At 32.0% G+C, this 24300-nt stretch overlaps 1 protein-coding gene across 1 annotated transcript; it reads left to right on the plus strand.

Annotated features, from left to right (window-relative positions):
- Window positions 1-13596: 13596 nt before the first annotated feature.
- LOC127719878 (uncharacterized) lies at window positions 13597-17163 on the plus strand. Its single transcript, XM_052226232.1, has 3 exons — window positions 13597-13762; window positions 14289-14528; window positions 16325-17163. The coding sequence occupies exons 1-3, from the start codon at window positions 13714-13716 to the stop codon at window positions 16582-16584; spliced, it is 549 nt and encodes a 182-aa protein (XP_052082192.1). The 5' UTR covers window positions 13597-13713; the 3' UTR covers window positions 16585-17163.
- The last annotated feature ends 7137 nt before the right edge of the window (window positions 17164-24300 follow it).

Genomic DNA, 24300 nt, shown 5'->3' on the forward strand with positions numbered 1-24300 from the left:
TCTATATCTTAGTATTTTTATCCAAGTAAAAAATATATCAGAAACTTATCGAAACCGGAAATTTACATATCATTGAAATATCTGGATCGAGTACGGAGTTATAGTCCGAATTCCGACTTCCGATGAAATAGAAGTCAGATCTGTGTATTTTTTTTTTAATCCTTTGATTTTCGAGTTTGACCCGATGCAAAACGTTTCGGCTACACTGCGAGTACGGTCACAGTCGATTCGGCCATACTGCCAGTTCGTTATATATATATATATTTATTCAAGATAAAAAGGCATGAATTTGACAGATACAAAATATTACAAAGACACAGATATAGCACTAGACATAGTTTATAGACACTAAAATGATATACATGTTTACTAAAAATTTTAATTTAAGAAATAAAAAATAAAATTATGAAAATTTTCATGATATTTTGATAATATGATTAGACTAGATTAAATAATGAGTGAAATTTAACTTGACTAGATTTTCACTGTAGCCTAATATCTTAGGATGACCCACAAAAGGTAGTAAAACTTATTTCCAGTGGGGTCCTTTTATAACGAGACTTCCAGTTTACACCAAGGGTTGACACATAGAAAATACACGCACAAATCATTTAGAATTTATCACAGATAAATGGTCAAAGCCCCAGTATAATTAATAAAAAAACAAATTCACTATTAAAGATGGATTTAAATTTATCCATCAAAATTTTTTTCACTTGTACTTTAAAATTATATTTTTTAGAGCAACTTTTAATCATGTCTGGTAACGAATTCCAGTCTTTTATTCCATTATAAAAGAAAGTGGTGGGTTTTTACTACTAGATCTTGTATTTGTTTCATTTTTAACAAAATTAGTATGTAAATAATTTGGGCATATATTGTTAAAAATGTTGAAAACATGATTGAGTCTTAGTTGTTTGACTCTATTACTAATATTTAAAAAGCCCAATTTCTTAAATTCAATATATGTCACACTCTTTCTGGGATGTTATTGCAGAATAAATCTCACAATCTTATTTTGTGCCACTTGAAGTTTATTCTTCATTTGTTTTGATATACCTTCATACCAGCATGCACATGCATAGTCAAAATGACATTGAATCAGGGAAGAGCACAATGTTTTCCTAGATTGAAAATTTAGACACTCTTTGTTTCTATATAAAAATTTAAGCCTTTGATTGACTTTTTTCACTATAGAGTTGACAATAAAATCACCAGTTAGAAACTGATCAATTATTATTCCCAAATATTTTACAAAAGTTTTGGATTCAATATTAATACCATTACAGGAGATAGCAAAATCACCCGATATTAAAGACCGGTTTTCGACCAGGACCAAAAATTATAAATTATTATACTCTCCGTCTTTCCCAAATGTAAGGACAATTTATTGTCAGTTAACCAATCATGGCATGATTCCAGCATTCTGGACAATTTATGCGAGATGACCCCAGGGTCTATATGGGAAAATAAAATTGCAGTATCATCTGCATATATCAAAACTTTACAATCTGAGTCGATGCTAGTTTGAACATCATTGACATAGATCAAAAACAAAAGTGGACCCAGTAAGCTACCTTGAGGGACACCACATGTAATATTACACACTTCTGAAATCACCCCATTTACACTTACAACCTGTTTTCTGTTTGTTAAATATGACTTAAACCAAGGTATAGATCTAACCCCAATTACTTCTAATTTGTCACATAATATCTTGTGATCTACTGTGTCAAATGCCTTCTGTAGGTCTAATAGGACCATGCCTGTAAAAAGACCTTTGGCTGTTTGAGCTTTAATGTGATCTATCAAGTTCATACTTTGTAAAGTCGTTTCGGCCATGGTTTATTGTTAACCAGAGACATATCTTTGTTATAACAAACTTAAATACAATCTATAGTAGCCTATGGCGTTTACTTAATTTTGATGCTTTATTATGAAGAAAGAGCAACCTGACCGACAGGGTTATTTGACCTTTAACTTCTAAAAATGCGTTAGCAAGACAACGAGAAAAAAACGATTAAAATTATTGCACAATAAGACTAACTGTATACTGCCATTTTTTATTGTAAAATAGCAGTACTCAATCGGTCTTGTTCTTTGCTTAAAACTGCAAATTTTTAAACAGATTAGCAATTAGTGTGTAAGACTGTTTATTTGAATAAAGGACAATGAGTAATTTATAGAATTGTTTAGACTGATTTAACAAATACCAAATATTTGTTTTAGTTTGTATCAATTTTTCAACTTAGCAATATAAGGGGAGATAGCTCAAATAGTAATTTTTTATAAGGAAATGTTAAAGAAATTTTCAATTCTTAAATGTAACAAGAAAACACGTTCGAAGACTCTTTTTTTATATTCTCAAGCATTTAATAAAACCCATCTTCTCATATTTTATTTCAAATTTTTATCTCATAGATTTCTTTGTATTCACAAAATCAGTAGTTTTTTTATGAATAATCTATGCAAATTTAAGCAATTTTGCACGACTTGTAGTTTGAAAAATATCACAATGCCCATACTTTTTATTATATTTTTTGAAAAGCATGTTCAGATCTACATTTTGAAAAAGTATATGAAAATAATATCTGAGGAAAATTATACCGATGATCCACCTTAAGTTCTATAATGGAAAAGAAGGGATGTGATGTATCTATTCCGTTCAAAAAATAAAAACGGACACAAAAAGCAAGAACCAGCACTTTTATTGATGTTCAGTTGATCCAACCGTCAACATATAAAAACTTTCTGACGCACGTATAATAAAAAGACAGTCCAAGACTATATATCCTTTCCACGAGTGTTACAGTGTCTCAGTTTAAGCAGTTACACATATCATTGATCTCACATGCCCACTTGTTATCATAGTTTGGCAATATTATCATAGTCTGGCAAGTTATATGATAACAAGTAGACATAGGTCTATGAACAGGCAAACAAACAAACATTTGAATAACACCTATGAGTATCTCATTAACTCCATTCCAAGTAAGACCAGGTAGTCTTAATAATCTCTTGCTATGCAGGCATCATATACAAGAATCAAGAATTATGATTGAAAAAGAATTGACAAAGGTAATAAAGTAACTGTAAAAGCCAAGAACATGACTGACCCTGTCTTTTATAGTAACTTTAGTACGTTTGTTTTCTTTCAATCATAATTCTTGTACATGATGCCTGCAAAGCAGGAAATGCTTTCCGTGTTGACATACTGATCTTAATTGGAATGGATTTCAGACTGGTCTTAATTGGAATGGAGTTAATGTGATTTTGATTATTCAAATGTTTGTCTCAGTTTGCATGGTTGTTCATGGACGTATGTTCCAACTGACACCGGAATAGTACTTATTTTATCGTTTTTTAATGATTTCCATTCAAGAAATATATAAGTAGGGACATATCTGCCGTGAACTTTTTTGTCTTCATGAATGAGCTTTATTTCCAACTGACTATTCAAAAAGGAAATTTAATATTCTTCTATTCTTCTACATAAATATTTAAACAGCACTGAATATCGTTACGTTAAATGTTTAAAAGTTTATTGCATATGAAAACTAGTGACCCGTTACAATATACTACCGGGTTTGTGTGCTCTCCGATTTAACATAAAATAATGAATTCATCATTATGAAGACTGTTTGGATTGTTAGACTTCTATTCTTTGTTGTTCTTATTTCCGGTAAGTTTTTGGTTTCGAACCGTGTATTCAAAGAATTTGGACATAACTCAAACCTTTTTAGTAATGGCAAAACATTACAATATAAAAATAAAGAAATGTGGTATGATTGCCAATGAGACAACTATATCCACCAGAGTTCGAATGAATTGAATGTAAGCTATTATAGGCAATTATAGGCAACTGTACGGCCTTCAACAATGAGAAAAACCCATACCGTATAGTCGGCTATTTATAAAAGGCCCCGACAACGCCATTTCAATGTAGAAAATAAGTTTTTTTTTAATTTCAATTTTAAACAATAGTATATAATTACCAGTAAAGTTCGATTTTATATAAAAGAAGTAATGGCAAAAACTAAGGCAACATAAACCTTTTTAAATAACACCGAATTGATCTACGCACACATACACACACACACATATATATATATATATGGTTATGGTACGTGATTACACAATTAAAATACACTGGATGATAAAACATATAAGAATCATATAACGTTTACAAAATCTTTTGTTTGAAATGAATAGACTCAACGAGGAAGTTTTCACATTTGATCGATCACCAATACTGCTTTAAATTTAATGTTTAAATAGTTTTACTATAATATGTGGATTTTAAATGCATATTATTTTGTTCTTTATTTATGTACACATTGATATTCGATGAATAATTTTATCTTTGATAAGTGAAATATTTCATTCCAAGAACTTCTTCTAAATTCCTGACAACATCCATTTTTTGTTAGTATTTTTGTGAATTCTAGTATTATGAGCTAGAATCGTCCCATTCCTACCAATTTTATTATTTCATTTGTAAATTAATGTTATCGACAGATCATAATCAAATACAGACATTAATTGAAATGCTAGTATAAAAGGCTACTCTTCAAAAACACCTCAACAGCTGGAATAATGATTTCTGGATTTGAATCTTTTAATATGCACATTTGAAATTGTGAGGGAAATTAACAAATTCCCAAGTGCTATATAGAATATTTAATCATGCAGGGCGTTAGCCCGTTGGTTCTAGTTTACAAAATGATATTATGGTTAATCAAAAAAGATAAAGATTTCAAACAAATTTAGGAGGGGGTATTTCAGAAATTTGACCTTGTTTTAATGTATTTAGCAATGATAAATGCAGGATATCAATTACATTAAATGACATCATGGTGTAAATGAACACACATATATACTAGAAAAGTAAATGTATATGCTGTTGGCTGCTCGCTCTTAATACTGTGTGTTTAAAGGTTGTCGGAATGACTTGTTCTTCGCAGGTCTGATATTTACCTGACTTAATATAAGGCATAAGTGATGTAAAATTAATTGGATTCTTTTTGAATGTTTCAGAAACACAATGTGAAACTGCCATGTGTTTTGCCTGTAGGGACTCTTCAAGCAATGAAGGTAAAAATGACTGCCAAGCGAATACAGAAAGGATGGAAAAGCTTCATACTAAGCTATTTCATGAGTATGGGAACAATACGGATGTTTTCATGAAAGATTTTAAAGACGACCCGTACGTACAGAATTGTAGTGCTTTGACTAACCATACCTATTGTTGCATAGAGGAATTTGAAGGAGGAGGTATGTTAGTAAACTATGCCTTGATGATAAAGTCTATACGTATTAACAATATAGTCCATACGTTAACTATATAGTCTATACGTAAACAATATAGTCTTAACGTATCACCAATATAGTCTATACGTATTCACAATATAGTCTGTACGTTAACAATATGGCCTATAAGTATTAACAACATAGTATATGCGTTAACAATATAAGTCTATACGTTAACAATATGGTCTATACGTTAACAATATAGTCCTTACATTTTAACAATATAGTCTATACGTATTAACAATATAGTCTATACTATTATCAATATAGTCTATACGTTAACAATATAGTCCTTACATTTTAACAATATAGTCTATACGTATTAACAATATAGTCTATACTATTATCAATATAGTCTATACGTTAACAATATAGTCCTTACATTTTAAAAATATAGTCTATACGTATTACCAATATAGTCTATACTATTATCAATATAGTCTATACGTTAACAATATAGTCTATACTATTATCAATATAGTCTATACGTTAACAATATAGTCCTTACATTTTAACAATATAGTCTATACGTTTTAACAATATATCCTATACCTTTTAACAATATAGCCTATACGTTTTAATAATATAGTCCTTACATTATAGTCTATACGTATTAACAATATAGTTTATACTATTATCAATATAGTCTATACGTTAACAATATAGTCCTTACATTTTAACAATATAGTCTATACGTATTAACAATATAGTCTATACGTATTAACAATATAGTCTATTCCTGGTTATATTTTGACAAAGACTTTAGTGAGGATGGAACATTAGTTGATGTCATGCTTTGCAAACTTTGTAACAAGCATCAATCACTCGGAAGTAATGGTAGTCAGACATGGTCTACTGTAGGTTATAAGCTGTTGCGCAAAGATAAGATACAAATCCATCAAGACAGTGAACAACATAAATATGCAATAACTTTAGATATGGCACACACCATTGATGACATGGCTTCTAATATATCTACTGGTGCACAAAAAGCAGTGAAGGATGCTCTGAAAGTTCTATTTTTTATTCTGCGCCATCACTTGCCACTTGACTTATTTGGATCAACAGTTGATCTCTGCATTGATGTTGGAGCAACAGATTTATCTAAACTTCGTTTAGCTAAAAATGCTACTTATTCAAGCTGGGATACAGTTCATGAATTGTTGGAAATATTAAGTTCAAAAGTACATCAACTGCTGTTGGATGATATGAAAGCCAGTCCATGTTATGCTACAATGGTAGATGAAGTTACCGATAACAGGACAATTAAGCATTTAGCTATTTGTACACGTTACATTAGCAAGGATGGTAAAGTTCAAAATGGATTCTTAACAGACATTGAATTGCCAAATGCAAAAGCAGATAACATAACTGTAGCTATAACAGACGAATTAAGTAGCCGTGAACTTTCAATTCAAGATATGGCAGGATTTGCATCAGATGGTGCAGCCGTTTTTACAGGCCGCATTAATGGTGTTTCCAAACAACTGAAGGACCTTAACCCTCACCTTTTGACACATCATTGCAGAGATCACCGTTTAGCCCTTGCCTGCAGAGACAGTTTTAAGCAAATCCCACTCATGAAGAAGCTTGACCAGGTGCTTGAAGCTTTATATAAGTATTATAAATATAGCTGCTGCAACACTGATAGACTTAAAGAAATACAGAAAGCTTTTGATCAGGCACCTTTAGCTATTAAACTAGCAAAACATCATCGCTGGCTAAGTCATGACCAAGCAATATCCTCAATTGCACGATCATACAGGTCTCTTGTTGTTCATTTAGAGTCGGCAGAAATTCGAACTGATCCAGTGGGAAATGGCTTGCTTAAAAATCTTAAAGATCCTGCCATGCTGAAAGCTGTTTTGCTACTTGCAGATGTGCTGCCACACATTTGTAGCCTCTCACTTGTTTTTCAGAAGAGGGATGTTCATCTTGGCAACATTAAAACAAGTGTGGAGAAAACTGTCCATTTGTTGACAACAAGAAAGACCCAGAATGGCCCATGGCTTCAAAAAGAGGAACATTTAAGAAGCACATGTAACATTACTGCCCCCCCCCCTCCCCCTTCAGTAGATTTTGACACTAAAGTCAGAGAGTGCTTTCTCAATGGATTAATTGAAAATATAACAGTTAGATTTAAGGATGCTGACACAATCGATCAGTTGGCCATTTTAGACCTTACAGGAACAGACAACATTGAAACAATGTATGGTTATACAGAGATAGAAGCTCTGGCAAATACATTTGACATGGACCCTGAAACTCTCCTTATTCAATAGCAGGACTTTATAGCTCTTGTGTCATCAGCAGAACTTACAGATCGTTCCTTACCTAGTCTGCTAGAGCTATTTCATTCACCTTGTCATAAGGATAAAAACCTATTATCTATGTACCCTCTTGTTGCAAAACTATTCAGTGTTGCAATAATACAACCACTCAGTACAGCAGAGGTGGAGAGAATATTCTCTCAGGTCAAATTGATAAAGACAAGTCACAGGGCAAACTTGAAAACACAGACATTAACAAAAATATTAACTGTAAGATTAAACTGTGATGAAACTAAATTTGAAAAAATTCTTGACCAATGTGTGACAACCTTCTTCAAAAAGAAAAACAGAAGACTTGTCAATGTTGTTTAATATTTATTTGCATTTGAACTCTTCTTTGAAAAAATCTGGACTGTAGTTCTGAAAGAGAAATGAATATAGTAATGACTATTAGTGCTCTCAGTTTGATTTTAACTTATATGTTCTAAATAAATGATTTTTTAACTTGTATATAATAGTATAGAGTATTTAACTTAGCTACATGCTTGCTAAAAATATGTCATTATGTGGTAATATTAAGTATTTGATTATTTCTCAGTGAGAACGCGCTAAAGTGCCCTTTTTTAAAAACGCGCCCCTCTATTTTCAAATCCTAGCTGGAACACTGTATCATATTATCAATATAGTCTATACGTTAACAATATAAGTATATACTTTAATAATATAGTCTAAACGTATTAACAATATAATCTATACGTATTAACAATATAGTCTGTACGTTAACAATATGTCCTATACGTATTAACCACATAGTCTATGCGTTTACAATATAAGTCTATACGTTAACCATATGGTCTATACGTGAACAATATAGTCCTTACATTTTAACAATATAGTCTATACGTATTAACAATATATCCTATACGTTTTAACAATATAGCCTATACGTTTTAACAATATAGTCTATACGTTTTAACAATATTGTCTATACGTTTTAATGATATAGTCTTTACGTTTTAACAATATAGTCTTTACGTTTAACAAAATAGTCTTTACTTTTTTTAAACAATTAATACAGTCTATACGTTTACAGTATAGTCTAAACGTTTTAACATTATAGTCTATACGTGAACAATATAGTCTATATGTTAACAATATAGTCCATACGTTTTAACAATATATCCTATACGTTTTAACAATATAGGCTATACGCTTTAAAAATATAGTCTATACGTTTTTTAACAATATAGTCTATACGTTTTTTTTTTAAAGAAAGAAGGTAGCATGCAAGGGGCATAACAAACATATGTCGAAGAAAAATAAAACATCATATTTTCCAAAAACAACGACAGTCTCGAAAACACACAGAGAAAACTTAAAATGGAGCAACACGAACCACACCAAAAATCAGTCAATAGAATAAAACAGTTATATTTATAAGTCTATTCTTTTAATTAACAATGGTAAAAAATCGTACACTTTAAAAGTGTTCTTCTTCATTCTACAATTCGTGTGAGCGACATGGCCCGATACAGTGGCAATTTAATACAGTCTTGTATGCTAAGTTGGAAACGGAAAGGATACCCATTACCAATACACCTTATCGTTATTTATATACATTGTATATATATTTTATATTTCAGGATTCATAAAAGCGTATATAAGAACATGTTGTGATGGGATTAACTGGTCGTTTGATACAAAGAAGTTAAAAAAACTGAAGTATATCCAAAAAAACAACGATTCTCTGTGTCAACATAATACAGAAAGTCTCACAACAACTTGTGTTACAATGTGTCGAGGAAATTTCTGTAATGGACCAACCTCTGCGGCGAAAAATTTACATACATATAAAACTTTGAAATTATTTGCGTTCATATTTTTCTATATGGTTTTTCGTAATCATGACACTTGAGCGGTATGGTGATACAACTGACAAATCAAAAGATGTTTCTTAAAATTAAGCATTTATTAGTGTTATACATGGACTGTCTTATCAAATATCTCTGAAGAAAGTTTCACAATTCCACATCAGTGAAAATATATATACTTCTGAATAAAACAAATTAAACAAGTAACGCAAAAATGGTTTCTTAAAAACCGCCATTACTATAATGTTTTAGTTATACAGGGTTTCAAATTCAGAGATGAATATTAAAAGAGACGTGGAATATAATTATGGCTACTTCGGAAATATTTGATATGACAGTTCTAGGTTATGAAATATTGAGTACAATTAAAAAATGCTCAAAGTACTTGTACTTCCTTACTTTGATTTTTGTAAGTTATGTAGATCAGATGACAGACACTCTGTCTTATTCTCTCGAATCAGTTGTTTGCTATTTTGTCTATGTATATTTATTTTTCAGATTAATAAAATATGAAATCTAACATGTTTAATTAGAAAATGTACACATAACTATATGTACAATACCAGAAGTCCATCCCTAATAATGGACTTCTGACTATACATGCATAATAATACTTATAAAAACTAATTACCATTTCAAATCAGCAACAGTCATTAGATGTTTACGGGTGTGACTTATGGACTTCTTATTATACATGCATGATAATACTTATAAAAACTAATTACCATTTCAAATCAGCAACAGTAATTAGATGTTAACGGGTGTGACTAATGGACTTCTGACTATTCATGCATGATAATACTTATAAAACTAATTACCATTTCAAATCAACAACAGTCATTATATGTTTACGGGTGTGACTAATGGACTTCTGACTATTCATGCATGATAATACTTATAAAATCTAATTACCATTTCAAATCAGCAACATGCATTAGAATGATGTTTACGGGTGTGACTAATGGACTTCTGACTATTCATGCATGATAATACTTATAAAAAACTAATTACCATTTCAAATCAGCAACATTCATAAGATGTTTACGGGTGTGACTAATTAAGCATTGCTTACACGTCGAAAGCAATGCTGTTAATGTCCATGAAGTGTTTTTGGTTTAAGTTTATGCTTACACGTCCAGAGCAATGATGTACATGTCCATTCAGTGTTTGGGGTTATTGTTTATGCTTACACGTCCAAATCAATGCTGTTAATAACCATGCAGTGATTTCTGTTTTTTATTTTGCTTACACGTCCAAAACAATGCTGTAGATATCATTGAAGTGTTTTGAGTTTATGTTTATGCTTACACGTCCAAATAAATGATGTTTATGTCCATGCAGTGTTTGTGGTTTATGTTTATGCTTACACGTCCAAAGCATTGTTGTTAATGTACAAGTAGTGTTTTGGTTGATATGTATGCTTACACGTCCAAAGCAATACTGGTAGTGTCCATGCAATGGTTTGGATTTATGCTTATGAATCTTTATTGTTCTATTTTATGTTCAGTGGATACATTTTTATCTTTTTGCATTTTATTTCTTTTGGACATGGTGCAGTCTGTCTTTCGATATTATTATGTTATACTTAAGTAATTAGTGCCCTCCTTGAGAACCACATTTAAGATCAAGGTACAGTACATGGGCATTGTGAAGGATTTTGGTAAAATTTTGTATACAACTTTGGCTCGTTGAACTTAACTGAAAGTCGAACAAAAATATTTATCTCTTTTATTTTCCAAAATTATTACTGGATGAATTCTTTTAAAAGTTGGTGAATACATTTGTATAGCTAGCACACAAAATCGGCGAAAAACGTTTTTAAATTTGTCTTAAATAATCAAATCTCTAATAACAAATCCATAAATTTTTCTTAAAAATGATATGTTGTTGATACATAAATTTACGTTCTAATGATGTAGAATAAATTAATAAGGTCACGTGGTGTCATGTGTGAAAAAAAATCCACAATACGTCTCTGTAAAACGTCGATCTTTGACGGTTTTTATTACCATCTAGGTAACAGACTGGTTAATACACTAAAAACAAAGTCGGTGAACCTAGTATGATTATTTTATATCAATGAAACGGAAATTTTCTGTACCAACAACACAAAAATTAAAAAAAAAATCTATGGATTTGTAAGCGGCCCGGCTGATGTAGACGGCCATCACACCCCGGCTATCCTACCTCTTCCAATTCAATACATTTTATGTACGTACGGCCTTAGAGAAAGTGGTTGTTTCTGATGATTGACAGACAAGCCTGCTGTAATATTAAATGTTATGTAACAACGTTTAAAGCTTGAATAATGAGTTTAATTTGAGACTTACAGAGAAATATCCACTTGGTCATCGTTGTATTCCTAAAATATACCAATTATTTTTTTCAACACAATCGAGATTCCTACTTTCTAATTTACAACAGATTTCGACGAAACTTTAATAAAGGACTATGGCATTCTGATTGATTGAGAGATAAACAGCATTTCTAATTTCCGCACATTTATGTCGAATGGTGATAATGATTTGCTTCTATTTCTTTTAACTAATACAGCAGACAACACTCATGGTACAATCGTGAGGTATACTGTTCTTTTAAAAGAAGTTAAAATCATATATAATATACATGTGTATATAAGTTTTATGTCATAATGTTATGTCCTTTCAATTTTAATTTTTAAACAGTTTTGTGGGCTTAATCGCATTATCTGCTGTAGTACTATCACTAATAATGTAAGAACAGTGGAAAACAAAACTATTCATCAAACAATTTAACAATGGTAAATAAATTTTCCTTGCTCTCCTAATATGATAGCTATGCAGCTACATCATCCATTCCATACAGATAGTACTGATTCAGTGAGTGTACGACTGATCTATCACGTGATAGACAGGTCTCGTACAGCTAATAAGTTTGATAGTTATTCACAATAGGCATTGACTTTGTCCATGAACCATATCTACAACTGTTTAGTTTTGATAACGGAATCATTAGAGGTGCGCTTTGCGGGAATTATATTATTTTCGTAATCAGTATCTTTCAGTTGGAAAACAGGAAATACATTTTGTACTTTATAGTGTGGAACTTTTAAAAGTATAATTTCTACAGACCAAAAATGGCCATCGTGCGAACATACTGTGATGGATATGGATGGTTCTCATTAAAAAAGGACAAATCAAGTCAATTATCACTTTTAATATTGATGATTCAGAAAGGAACGTACGATTTGCGTTGTACATATTACAATATCAGTGAAAACACTATTGGTGTGACAATTTGCGAAGGGAATTTCTGCAATAAACCTACGTCCCAATTAAGACACGTCCATTCCCTTTTCAAGAGTACTTGGCTTATACATTTTACAATTAACGCTGCTTAATTTCTGTATAAAGTAACAAGATAAGACAATGAGAAGCATAGATTGCACATGGTTTCTTCTTCTGTGTTGTTACGGTTCTAACATAAAAAAAAGTCTGTCGACACATACAAATAAGGTATATATAAAAAAATAATTATAACGTTTGAATATGATTTTAAAAATACGTTCAGACTACGTCTTTAATCGAAAGCGGTTGACAAAAAATTCCTCGGTATATTTTTTCTTTTCGAATAAATGTGAATAGATTATCGTTTGCGTGGAAAAAGTTTATATGGGTGTACATCAACAATCATTTGTTGTCAGAAGCAGTATGTTCCAGGGTCAGGGGGATCATATTGTTCACAAGTTTTCGAGTTTTTTTTTAATTTCCATATGGTTAGGGTTCACTCCTTACATGGTTATGTATATAATCTCAACATTGAGGATATTATCTGTATTGTCTGCCATGAATGAAGGACGAACCATTGTACCCACAAGTAACATATTCGTCTTCGTGGGACTCTTTTTAGCTTTTACATGACAAATTTTTGCTTTTTTCATTTTTGTGCAAGTTTCCAGACGTCCCTCCTTTCTTAAATATACATTTAAAACTCTTGCATACTTCATTAATGGGTGTACTGATATTCACTTGTTATACTATGTAAATTTTAATGTGTATATATTGAACGGTTTAGCGAAATATGATAGTTTATGCATGTATTCCTATAGTATTTAAATATTTATTCTATTGTTCCTGTTTAAAAGGTTTAGAATTACGAAATGTTTACCGAGAAGTCTTTTGAGTGGAAAGCATCGAGTCGTAACATACACATCATAACGAAACAACTACCGGGTTTGTAACACCCTATGTTCTAAAAACCGTAATTAAAAATGGCAGTGTAAGATGGCGAAAGTTGTTCTTTGTTTATCTGTTATCGCTTTGCTTAACTCCGGTAAGTATATCTAATATTGTTCACTTTGCGTTTTTACCATTTTAATAGATAATTTAGATTGACTTGAGTAGATTCAAGAGATAATTACATATAATTTTACTTCTTCGTAATGTTCTGGTGAATGTAAAAAAAAATCGGGATCTTCGAAGCTATATAAAATTGAAAATATCCAGTAATACCTATTTTGTGATGAAATTATCATATCACCATAAAAAGATATCCTTTCGTGCTCACCTGGCATAAAAGATACCTTTGGTTTATTTAGATGTTTATATAAAGATAAGAAGATGTGGTAATGATTGCCAATGAGACAACTCTTCACAAGAGACCAAACATGGTTATTGAAAGCTAGTCATTCGTCTACCAGAATGCTTCTTGGTCCTTAAATTCTCTAGATTTTAATAATTTAGGAAGGGGTCTTTCAGCAATTTGACTTTATGTGGTGGAAAATCATTATATTGCATTTAATGACGTTTGATATAAATAATATTGTTTGTACTATGTACATATTAATGTTATATTTCAGTTGTCGGAGTAAGTGACTTCTGTTTCCAATGTAGAGACACTTCTGATGCAGAAGGTAAAGATGACTGTCAATCTGAAACTAAAGGAATGCACGGCCTGCATTATACGTATAAAACTGAATATAGAAACAAGAGTGATGACTTTTTGAAAAAATACGGCAAAGATCCATTGGTGCAGGACTGTCGACAGTACCACAAATATGGGATGACACATTGTTGCATAGAAGAACTAGAAAGATTAGGTAAAATTTGTGAATACTGAAAGAAAATTAAATATCTTCAATGAGACAGCCACCCAACGACAAAAATAATCAAAATACTTATAAAGTCTTCAACAACAGACATGTTCTATGAAATGACAGGCTCTAAATTGTCATAAGTTGGGTCTAAATTCTGCATGTCCTCTTCAACAAATGTATAAGATTTTGGATTTTCAAATATGTTGGCCTCACGCATCACTGAAGAGACATCAGTTGTCGAAATGCGCATCTGATGCAGTGAAATTGGCAATGTAAATGTTATTGTAAATGTTATTGTAAATGGAGTTAATAGAAATAATCAAAGATCTGCCATTAACACTCAATTCTTAAAAAAGCGGGAAAAAACATCAAGATATGTGACAAGATATTACGACAACTATCTCAACCCTCCCCTTTTTAATCTCACATTTTGTCTATTTTGTTCTATTCAATACGTTCCTGGCTGTTTCTATTAAATTATGCCACAATTTGTTATTTTTTGGAATGTACAGATTTGCTTGAAATATGTAAAAACACAAAAGGTGATCGTGTGTGCATTTTTATGTCATTTTTACTTTTGACTTTATTTACTACAACTCTTTGTATGCAGAAAGGCAAAGGAAAGTTTTATAGGAATTGTATGTATTTATTCGTTATCATATTGCTATACAGCTTTCAGTATTTATTATTACAAGCCATCTTTGTCATCCATTACTTTCAGTAACTATAAATCTTCAGGGCCAATGTTATATAATGACTATGTTGTGTAGTTAGAATCCCTTGACTTAACCATGTCCAAATGATTGTGACAGGGTTGTAACTGTTGCTTAACGAACCCTTGCATCGATTTAGTAATGACTGGATGATAACGGATGAAACCAGACTATATTTTCAAATCAAACGTATGTACATGTTTTCTTAAAAATAATTTAAAACACTAAAAAACAAAGCACTTGAGAACACAGCTATATGTCCACAAATCATTTGATATCCATTCAAACAGATGCTGTATTTCCTGAGTGTTTCAAATAATGTCCACTATTTGAAATCTGAAAATACATAATAGTTATGCGACAAAATACCAGTATACAATATGGTCTTTTTTTCTTGGGTTGTGTAGTTTTGCATTTTACACTGTCACTGTAGACGTTTCTAATTTGATAAGATGTTACCACAACAAACACCTGCCATTTATAGACAAAACTTGACGTCATGTAATATTGATTGATTGGTTTTTGTTTGATTAAATAACGTCATTACATGTATATTTTGGATGGCTGGAGAGTTGTATTATTGGCACTCATACCACATCTTCTTATATCTATATTCAGTGAGAGAAATTATTACTTATCAATACAATAGGTAGGGCCTGCAAGGCAGTCCGACGGCAAATCTGGATTGCCACTAGAGATAAAGGTATGGTGGATAGGAACATAATTTGCCATTGCATGTAACAATCCATCTACGGCCATAACGTACCAACAAAGAGTTGTTGCAAGGGTTCTTAAACGTACAGAGAACGTGACAATCTCGCAATACGAGGCCTCGGATTTAACGTCCCAATCCCAAATAGACGTTGCGGCATGTTTGTACATCATGCATAGTCAAACTTTGGCAAGGTTTTTTACTGCCGATCGTAAGAAGACAAAGGTAACCATATTTATATACCCAGTCACCCTTTGACTTTTGGGTTATGAAATATCAAAAAATATTGAGGAAAACATATTTGATATGTAGAAGACCAAAAGTGTATAAAATTAACATTATCACAAAACATAGTACTTTTTTTTTTATTCTAGGCACAATCCAGTCTTACATACGGGGATGTTGTGATGGAAAAAACTTTTCGATAGAAGCAAGTCAAATTCCACGGTTAAAGTTTATTTCGGATAACAATCAGACACTGTGTGCTTACTATGAAAACAAAGGATTAGTTATGTGTGCGACAATGTGTGATGGTAACTTTTGTAATGGACCATCTCTGGCTGAATCTGTCCATATGTATTCCGTCGGATTGCTGGTTTTCTGCTCTATCCTTTTTGCACTATATATGACATAAAAGTCAATGCACAAAATGTATGTGGAGCAAACTATTTATATAGAAATTAAGATTTATGAATTGGTTAAACCTAGTATACATTTGCCCAATAATCCATAAATACAATAAAGCTGAATTTAATTTTGGATGTAACACGTTTTCTGATATGCTGAAAGTTTCAAGTTTGTCTATCAGCTCATAGACATAATGTTGTCATGTGACCTTGACGTCATCAACGTTTTTTCATGATTTACTACTTAAAAATGGAATTTAAAATTAAATTATAAGGAATGACTGGTAAAATTTTATAGCATTCTCCCAACCCTGCTGCAAATAAATAATAATAGAATACAATTAGTTTTGCCAATAATTATCATATTTATCCAAACTTTCTGCATAATTCTTGAAGAACTTATACGCAGTCTTGTTACCAGTATCCTGCACCTTAGAGGGATTTTGTAGTGATATTAACTCTAGCTATCGATTCTGATTTGCTCTTTGATTTTTCATCACTCAAGAATAGATAATTTAACTTTGTTTTTTGTGAACGATTAAGATACTCTGTTATTGTTTTACGAAATAAAAGTTTATCGTTGAATACCTAAATGTCTCTTTAATTTAAATAGCTTGAACAAAATTTACCATAGTTGAGCAACTGTCAAAATCTTTCGTGATCCTTGAGATACTATGTAACGTCTGCATTCAACCAAGTCTAACTACGGTATTTGTACACAAAAACATGTACATGTAATACATAACTAGTAGCTGTAACATATAACTATAGTATGTAAACATATCTGCTTATACATGTTAGACTCAGATCGACGTCCGGTCTCTAATCGACGTTTGTTCCTCAAATCGACGTCCAATGTAAAGTAATGTTCTCAAATCAGTGTCCAATATTTGTACCCTCTAATCGACGTCCGGTGTGACGTGTTGTATTTCCAAAACGTCCGATCGATTGGAGTCTCCTCTCATCTACGTCATTTATAATTTAATTATTTATTCTAAGTTTGATCTTTTTTTATATTATCTTTATCATTTTGGCTTTGTTAAAAGCTTCTTAAAGAAACTAATTGTTTTCATATATCTATATACTTTACACCTCTTAATGACTTAGTTGACGTGTATGAAAAGGAGCAACAAAGTAGGCAATCTCCCGTCCAAAATAATCAACTGAATAAACATAAAAGGACGCACATCAGTGAACGACAAAAAGACAAACGCCGACATCATATTACATGTACATGCATTTCAATATTTTGGTTAAAAACATTAATCCACTCAATCTTCATTGTCTTATTCCTTTGATATTCATATAAATAAATGACATGTAGATATAAGACAATGAGATAATAACCCAAAGATAAAAAAAATAAACGAAAGGCATCAAGGAGACAATTTACAGTCTCAAAAGTAGACAGAATAAAGAAGTTGTTGAAAAGTATGATTATTTGGAATCTGCAAGATTAAAAATCTGTTTAACATTTTTTTAGTTTTAGGTTCAACCAACCATTTGTATTCGGAAAATGCCTGTATCAAATCAGGAATATGACAGTTTTTTTTTTAATAAAGTTGTGACGTCATTACAGCAAATCCGTAAAAAGGACGTCGATTAGAGAAGCCAAATGTTGGACGTCGATTTGATAACAACAAAAAGACTTCGATTAAAGGGTCATACAATTGGCCGTCGATTTGGAATCTAATTTCACTATGACGTCAGATACTCTGATTTGAGGAACAGACGTGGATCTGAGTCTTACATATATAAATTACCGAACATTTACTTTGGATTTCATAACAATCACTACTCAAAATGGATCTTTCGACGTCTTTGATCGTTACGGAATATCACGATAGATAACGCCCTATATATTCCGTTTTTAGGTGCACATTTCGTTGTCCTTTGCACATTTCTGATCTATCACCAAATACAAAGCATTGTCATATTTTTTATTTCTGTTCGAAACACTACAAGTGCCACTAGAGGAGCAGAAATCGCTAACCCTTCCGGATAATATAATTCGCCCCTTCTCTTCAGGGCCTGTGATTGAAGCAGATCATTTTGATATCAATACGTTACCGTTAGAGGAAGAGGTTACTATACTATTAAGAGGAAAGTTTCCTTCCTTTTTATAAGAATGTAAGAATACACATTACATGTATCTCTCTCACGTATACAGTCCAATGGGTACTATTTGTGCTATTAGTCGACTTTTTGTTCTCATAAGAAGCAGAATTCACACAGAACCTTCTCAAAGAATAAAAGAAACAACATTTTACATACAATGTATATATTGATGATGTTCTGTCACTCCACATTTCAGCGAATGCTTACATCTCCCATATCCCAGTGAACTTGAGATTACGGATAATACCGAAACTAGAAGGTCTGCTTCATATATTGGTCCTTTTTTGATATTGGCACAGATATGACAAATGTTAAATGATTTCAACTTTCAAATTGGCCACTTCCCATTATGTCTCATCAATACTAGTAACATACCATCTCCCCCACGAGCATGTTCACAATATACGGAATTCATTGACAGGTGTGTGTTCCTAGCACAAAAGCTGCTCCAACAGTTACGAAGAAGAACGGATGAAATAAACACTGTCCAAGTTTCACGGTTACGTCTTGGTTGGTCGATGCGATGAGTCTGTGTTTATAGTTAGCAACTAAAACCGTAATAGCACTTAAAACAAGCGATAACTCTAGAAGCAGAATACAATAAAAATTAACAAACACACGAAGGAAATATGTTTTTTTTAGGTATGATGCTGCAGTATACATGTATTGATGGAATTGTGGGTAATATTTACAGACAAAACAGTAACATACTTACCACTCCAGCACGAGATCAGGGACTTAAACTCATTAAAACTTTAGCACCGTCTGAATTTCTTCGGGGAGGGAGTTCTATAGAGAATCGGAGCAGAATACCTAAAAGATTATTTCGCCATGCTTTGTTCAGTGTTCTCACGTGTGGTATCTGTAAAATATTAGAGTATCTGAAATTATATGTTAGACTCAGATCGACGTCCGGCCTCTAATCGACGTCCGTTCCTCAAATCGACGTCCAAATCTGACGTCACATTCTCAAATCGACGTCCAATATTTTGATCCTCTAATCGACGTCCAATTTGACGCCATGCTTTGCCAAAACAACGTGGTACTGACGATAACTGTAACAAAAATAAAATCTTACGTAATTTGGGTTACTTGAATTGGTAAAATCTGTTCCAAACTGACGCTCGTAGATAGCTCTGTAACTTTAGTGACTGCACTGGCCAATGGATTGAAATCAACATCTTCCTTAAAAATATAATAATTTTGTAAAGTTTTTTTCTCAATATTTATTTACATTGTTAGAGTAATTTCGCACTGTATGTTTTTAAATTTGTTGGCTCTTATTTAAACATATATCAATTTTTTTTACATTTAACGTTTCATTTTGATAAAAGTACATGCGAGGTTAATATACTTCAATGAGACAGTCAGCAAACAACATCAACAACAATGAATAGCATGTTTGATTGGTATAAGTTAGACTGCTTCTTGAGTGTTGTGTGGAATAATTATTTGTTATTATTTTACTGTTTGTAATACAATTAACTTTTAAAAAATATATGTAATCATCGTACAAACTGTGTAATAATTATTTTTCTATAATAAGACGTTTTTGGATTTTTTTTTTCATTCATTTTGTGATTTGTGTCGAGCCTGCGACTTTTGTCGCAGAAAGCTCGACATAGGGATAGTGATCCGGCGGCGGCGGCGTTAACTATATTTTCTTAAAAGCTTTATGTTTTAGAAGGTGGAAGACCTGGATGCTTCATACTTTGTATATAAATGCCTTATGTTACGAAGTATCCGTCTGTCACATGTCCATTGTCCTTGACCTCATTTTCATGGTTCAGTGACTACTAGAAAAAAAAGTTAAAATTTTTTGTAATGTTAATTTCTCTCTTATTATGAGTAATAGGATAACTATATTTGGTATGTGCGTACCTTGCAAGGTCCTCATGCCCATCAGACAGTTTTCACTTGACCTTGACCTCATTTCATGGATCAGTGAACAAGGTTAAGTTTTGGTGGTCAAGTCCATATCTCAGATACTATAAGCAATAGGTCTAGTATATTTAGGCCGGTGACCAAAGTCGGAATTATAAAAGTTTAATCGTCAAAAATAGTACACGGCTATATCATATATCATTCGATTCGAAAATATGTGTACTTTGAAATTAATTTGGTCGTCAAAAGAAAATATGGTGCAGTTTTTCAGAAATCAAGATCAAAGGTCACATGTCGTTTTCAAAGAAAAACAAAATTGAATATCCAATTCCAAATTAAATACCCTTTTTGCAGTAGAATGATTGAACACTTGAATCTATTTTCTTCCTTATTCTATTTTTCATCAAAAAAGTGGAAACTCATCATAAATGAGTTTTCCGAGAAAACGTATGCGCCTTTACAAAAAGGGGGGTGGTTTTTCAGTTTAAAAAGATGTATTTTTTTCAAATTATAAGAACAGCGGCCGTCAAAACTATACAAAATGTAAAGAAAAATATGAACAAACATGTAATTGCTGATATAAATATCTTTTATACCCCCAATGAAAGTGGAAACTTGTGTTTTGGGCATAAATGTTGAACTCGGTATATGCAAAAATGGCAACAAAAATTATTTCAGAACAGACTTATAATTGAGTTTAAACAATGTCATGACGTTTTTTATGGGATAAAATGTATTAATAGGAATATAAATCATTACAAAATAGACTAACAACTTTAAAAAGACTTTTTTTAATGATAGAACCGCCTTTTATTCGTTTAAAAATTGTGAAAGTTTCGGTTATTCAATCCCAACAAGATAAGAAATTTCCTCTATGCATGATAGTTTAACATCGCACTAAACATACGTAAGGAATGGTTTGTCTTGCTGCTTGCAACTCTAAATATCTCTCAACAAAAGTCAAGAAAAAACCATCTCTGATCGACAGTATACACTTGCCATGATTACATGACTGTAGACTGTGGAATGTTTCCGATTGTAGTGATCGTTCTGCCCTACGGTCTGGTCTGTATAATTGATTTGATATCTGAACTAGGTTAGCATTGATATCGCACTGCTGATGGCAAACAACTTGTTTCTGTAAATTTGTATGTGTACACCTTCCGGGGGCACACGAGATAACCTCCGGTTTTCAGTAAGGTTGGAGTAGATCTTTAGTTTTCTATGTAGTGTTTTGTAAAATTTTACGTCGTTCTTTGACTTTTGCCACGACGTTGTGATATTGTCGTCGACTTATAAGTTTGAATATCCCTTTGATATCTGAAGCCTGTTTTAAGCAGTTTTATGTTAGAAGCCCACCGCTGTTCATAAAGTCTATACTGGGTCAACATGCACGAGGATAGGGTATCAATTGAGATATGTAAACACCATACGATGGCGAAGAGGATATTATACTATTGAGACATGGAGAAATTGACAGTTCGAAAGTTAAAATCGTCATCCAAAGTTTGTCATAGATTTTTGTTTGAAGTCGTCAATTTGTGTCAATATCAAAGAAAAGGTCAAGATATGAAGCAGACATTCTAGTTTCTGTAGTCTCCTTTATCACATGCTCACTGGGGTATATGAAATGTAAGTACTGACTGACTGACCTGCGGATTATAGAGAGACAGGAAGCCTTCAATATATCTGAATTTGAAACCAAAGAACTAAGCAAAATGGCTTTCTTTAGGTCTTTGATAAAGTTCTGCATTTCCAATTGCAGTGAGGACTGTAAACACCGTTATGTTATGTTGACTTGTGCATCATTCGTGTCCGCTTTAATAATAAAAAATTTCCAAAACAATAGAATGAGCTTTTAAAAGTCACAACCATCCCGGCGTGCATTTTCCTGTAAATTTCATCAAAATCCATCATTACACAGGTATCAACTGTGTCAAAATACCACGGTTGACTGTAAGGGTAATCAAAACAATTATCCCACTTCTGCTTTTAAGAAAATAACACTATTTAAGGGATTAAACTTATTGTTTTGCTTCTTTGAAATGTTAAAGCCAAGATTCAACGGACTTCCCAGTTTTATCATCTTTTTGGGATTTTGTCGGATCTCCATTTCTTAAATCAACAACTAAACTTATTTTGCCTCTAATATGAATAAAACTATATCAACAAAACCTCAAAAAAGAATTACGGACATCCAAATAAATCAACAAAACAATAAAACATCAACAAAAACAAGTAATATCAAGTCCTAAATATTTGAGGAAAACTATGTATGCAGCCAAATCAGGGACGGACACAACTTTCCGGATTTTTTTTAAGTTAATGATTGCATAGAAGAGATTTTTGAAAGTTTAAAAAATATCGTTTTGAATAATCTTACCTCATAAAAACTTGGATATATAAATAGAAAAATTGCAGTTTTATTAATTTTTAGTAGTTACGATATAATTCATTCATCAGCGCCTTATTCTATGATGTTGGAATCCGGTGAAACACAAAATGTCCCCATTTACATTTTTTTGTACCTTCATTATTTGTCATCAAAAGGCATTTAGGATTATATTTTCGCCTAATGAATAAAGCATTATGTGTGACGTTAGAATAAAACAAAAAAAGAATTACATTTTAGTGCAGCCTTTGAATAAAAAGCCAAACTGCGTGCCATTAATGATCTGCATTTGAAGTAAAATTTCCTAGCTAAACGCTAAAATAAAAAAAACTGCACCATACGAATTTTTGACGACCAATCTTAAATTCAAGTAAAATCATTTTCCTGGGACTGTGCAAATTTTTAGCCGTGTATTATGAAGTGAAATTAAACTCTTTTAATATTCGACTTTTTCCTCAGTATTCCGTCACCGCACTAATTTGGTGTATGGAAGGATTGTAAGGTATACATATCCAACTGGCAGGTGTCATCTGACCTTGACCTCATTTTCATGGTTCAGTGGTCAAAGTTAGGTTTTGGAGTTTTGGTCTTTTTTTCTAATACTATATGCAATAGGTCAACTATATTTGGTGTATGGAAATATTTTATGATGTACATGTCAGTCTCGCAGGTTTTAATGGACCTTGACCACATTTTCACGGTTCATTGCTCAGTGTTAAGTTTTTATGTTTTGGTCTGTTTTTCTTAAACTATAAGCAATAGGTCAACTATATTTGTTGTATGGAAGGATTGTAAGCTGTACATGTTTGCCTGGTATGATTCATCTGACATTGACCTCATTTTCATGGTTCTGACCGTTCATTGGTCAATGTTTAGTTTTCTTGGTTAAGTCTGTTTCTTAGAAACTATAAGCAAAGGTCAACTATATTTAGTGTATTGAATGATTGTAAGGTGTACATGTATTTCTCGTTTGGTTTATATGACCTTGACTTCATTTTCTTGGATCATGTTAAATTTATGTGATAGTTGTAGTAAAGCTTTATATTTAGGACTATCAACATAATATCAATGGTTAGTAAAGAAGGCGAGACATTTCAGCGTGTGCACTCTTGTTTTAGTAATAACCTAATTTGTATTTTGTCTTTTTATTTGTCTTACAATTTAGCGTCTACTTTTAGTTTTCGACATTAAATAAATACAGTAAATATTTCATTTACATCAACACAAATTCTGTCGTCAGTGTCTTCTTTTATCGAATTTGACTGTTTTGAGCTCTCAACTTCCTTATTGACATTTTCAGTCTTGTTATTGTCGTTCGTATCATTAATTT

The sequence above is a fragment of the Mytilus californianus genome, unplaced genomic scaffold (genome assembly GCF_021869535.1).
Source record: "Mytilus californianus isolate M0D057914Y unplaced genomic scaffold, xbMytCali1.0.p SCAF_11, whole genome shotgun sequence".
In the NCBI taxonomy this organism is placed as follows: domain Eukaryota; kingdom Metazoa; phylum Mollusca; class Bivalvia; order Mytilida; family Mytilidae; genus Mytilus; species Mytilus californianus.

Excerpts from the sequence above, each read along its gene's own strand:
- LOC127719878 (XM_052226232.1), top strand. The coding sequence starts at position 13,714 with ATGGCGAAAGTTGTTCTTTGTTTATCTGTTATCGCTTTGCTTAACTCC. Across the intron at positions 13,763-14,288 it reads TATCGCTTTGCTTAACTCCG|TTGTCGGAGTAAGTGACTTC; the intron begins GTAAGTATATCT and ends GTTATATTTCAG. Across the intron at positions 14,529-16,324 it reads AGAAGAACTAGAAAGATTAG|GCACAATCCAGTCTTACATA; the intron begins GTAAAATTTGTG and ends TTTTTATTCTAG.